General features: G+C 36.2%; 1 protein-coding gene across 1 annotated transcript; it reads right to left on the bottom strand.

Moving 5' to 3' along the window:
* Window positions 1–475: 475 nt before the first annotated feature.
* LOC105107522 (uncharacterized) lies at window positions 476–1,621 on the bottom strand. Its single transcript, XM_011001475.1, has one exon. It carries the CDS (start codon window positions 1,344–1,346, stop codon window positions 639–641), a length of 708 nt encoding a protein of 235 aa, XP_010999777.1. The 5' UTR covers window positions 1,347–1,621; the 3' UTR covers window positions 476–638.
* Window positions 1,622–1,864: the final 243 nt, after the last annotated feature.

Raw genomic sequence — 1,864 nt, forward strand, 5'->3', positions numbered from 1 at the left:
AATGATAATGATAATTTTTTTATTTAGGTTTCTTTCACTTTATTAAGATTAATTTGGTGACAAAAATTGGGATATAAGATAAATTTTTGACGAAGGACAAATTATTTTAGTTGCAAGATCCTCTCTACTTTTCATTAGATCAAAATTTAGTGATCACGGGCTTCTCATGTGGTCATATATTGGCAATTTGAATCGGTGTAATTTCATTATTTAAGATTTATTTAGGAGTTATATGGCAGTACATGCCAAAATGGATTTTAAAAAAAAAAATCGATGAAATTTTGTCAGCAACTTACGTGAGGTCCTTTGCAGTGTGTTGAATTCTGGTGGGCAAGAAATGTCAAGTCGGGCATCTTATCTCAAAATTCGACACCCGCTAACCTCCAGTCATGGATGATTTCTATGATCTTTCCTAACCATAATCACCTCCGATTGCTTGTCTCGAGAGAAAACCATAACCGAGGATGAAATCAGATTTGCAAAGAAATTATTTTCCAAGTTAAAGAAGATTTCACCTTTGTTTACAATTGCAAACAAATGATGATAATTGTAGCCAAAATTAATAAAAATTCAACATTTTACAAAACACAAAAATGATATTGAAAACAAAACCGTGAAACATTTATCTGAGATTTCCATTATCTAACAGTTGAAGCGACGGTGTGAGCCCACCATCTAAGATTATCTTTCATGTCAATCTCGTTGCCCAAAGCAGGAACTCTCCAATTCATCAATGGTTCCTCTTTCCTCTTCTTTTCCAGAACTTCCCATGCTTCAGATAAATAAGGCCTACATACTGTAGGCTCATCAAGAATGGCTTCTTCCTCATCTTTTTTACCAAGTCTATGCAATCCTGGAATTATTGAAGCCAAGTTTGAATCTTTATCTTCTTCTGAGAAGACAAACCCCAAATCCATAAATCCTTTTAACTCTTCATATTCCAGTTCTGACAAGCTCTTGCTTGTCACTTTCTTTGCCTTTCTCCCCCTCGAAACTTTCTTTTTAGGCGACTCCAGTATATATACTCTCTCTGTTGGTGTTGAGTATTCTTCCTCTGTGACTTCTTTTCCTGAGAGGATGGTGTGGAGCTTTGGTGAGCGGAGAACTGAATCTGGAGAGAAAGAAAAGCCAGAAGCGAAGCTTGTTTTGGAGCACAGATCTTCACTCATAGACCTTTTGATGATTGTTGGCACTCTCGAGATCTCTGGTTTTGGAGCCTTTTCTTGATTTTCTTGATGTGGGTTTGTTTCTACACTGGACGATTTAGCTGAACTTGGTTGTTTCTTGAATATTTCCATCTCAAACCAGCATGAATCAAAGAGCTCAATAACCTCTGTTGCGTCCATTAATGGCGGCTATAGAAGAGAACAAGAAATCAAAAATCTAGAATTTGTATATGGGATGTTCTTCTGTTTACTGGGTCTACATATATACACAGACTCCCTTTGTCACTAATAAATTGCCCTCGTGTTTTTCAAATGTTTTACCCGAAAATTAAAACTAAAATAATAAATAGAATAACTACACGTTTTCCACCAGGGATCTTATTATAAAACTCATTTGTTTTATTCTTTTTTGTTTTTTCTTTTTTTTTTCTTTCCGAGTGAGTTGCTTTTCTCGGAAAGAAAAGGTAGTTGAGACGTGTTTGGGATATGACTTTGCTTCAACACAAAGCAAAAGGAAATTATTGAGTGTGGTGCGACATGAAATTGATTGTCTAGAGGATACTAGATTATTATTATTATTTTTTTTATTTATGTGGGGTGTTCGGGCCAGCTTGCGCACACCACGACTAATTCTCACGGCCCACTGAATACATTGTAAACCCAGTAAACATGTAAGGCACCGCGGGGGTGACAGGCGT

This window comes from Populus euphratica, unplaced genomic scaffold, assembly GCF_000495115.2.
Source record: "Populus euphratica unplaced genomic scaffold, PopEup_1.0 scaffold162.1, whole genome shotgun sequence".
NCBI lineage: Eukaryota > Viridiplantae > Streptophyta > Magnoliopsida > Malpighiales > Salicaceae > Populus > Populus euphratica.

Coding starts and splice junctions, on each gene's coding strand:
- LOC105107522 (XM_011001475.1), bottom strand. CDS start 1,346: ATGGACGCAACAGAGGTTATTGAGCTCTTTGATTCATGCTGGTTTGAG.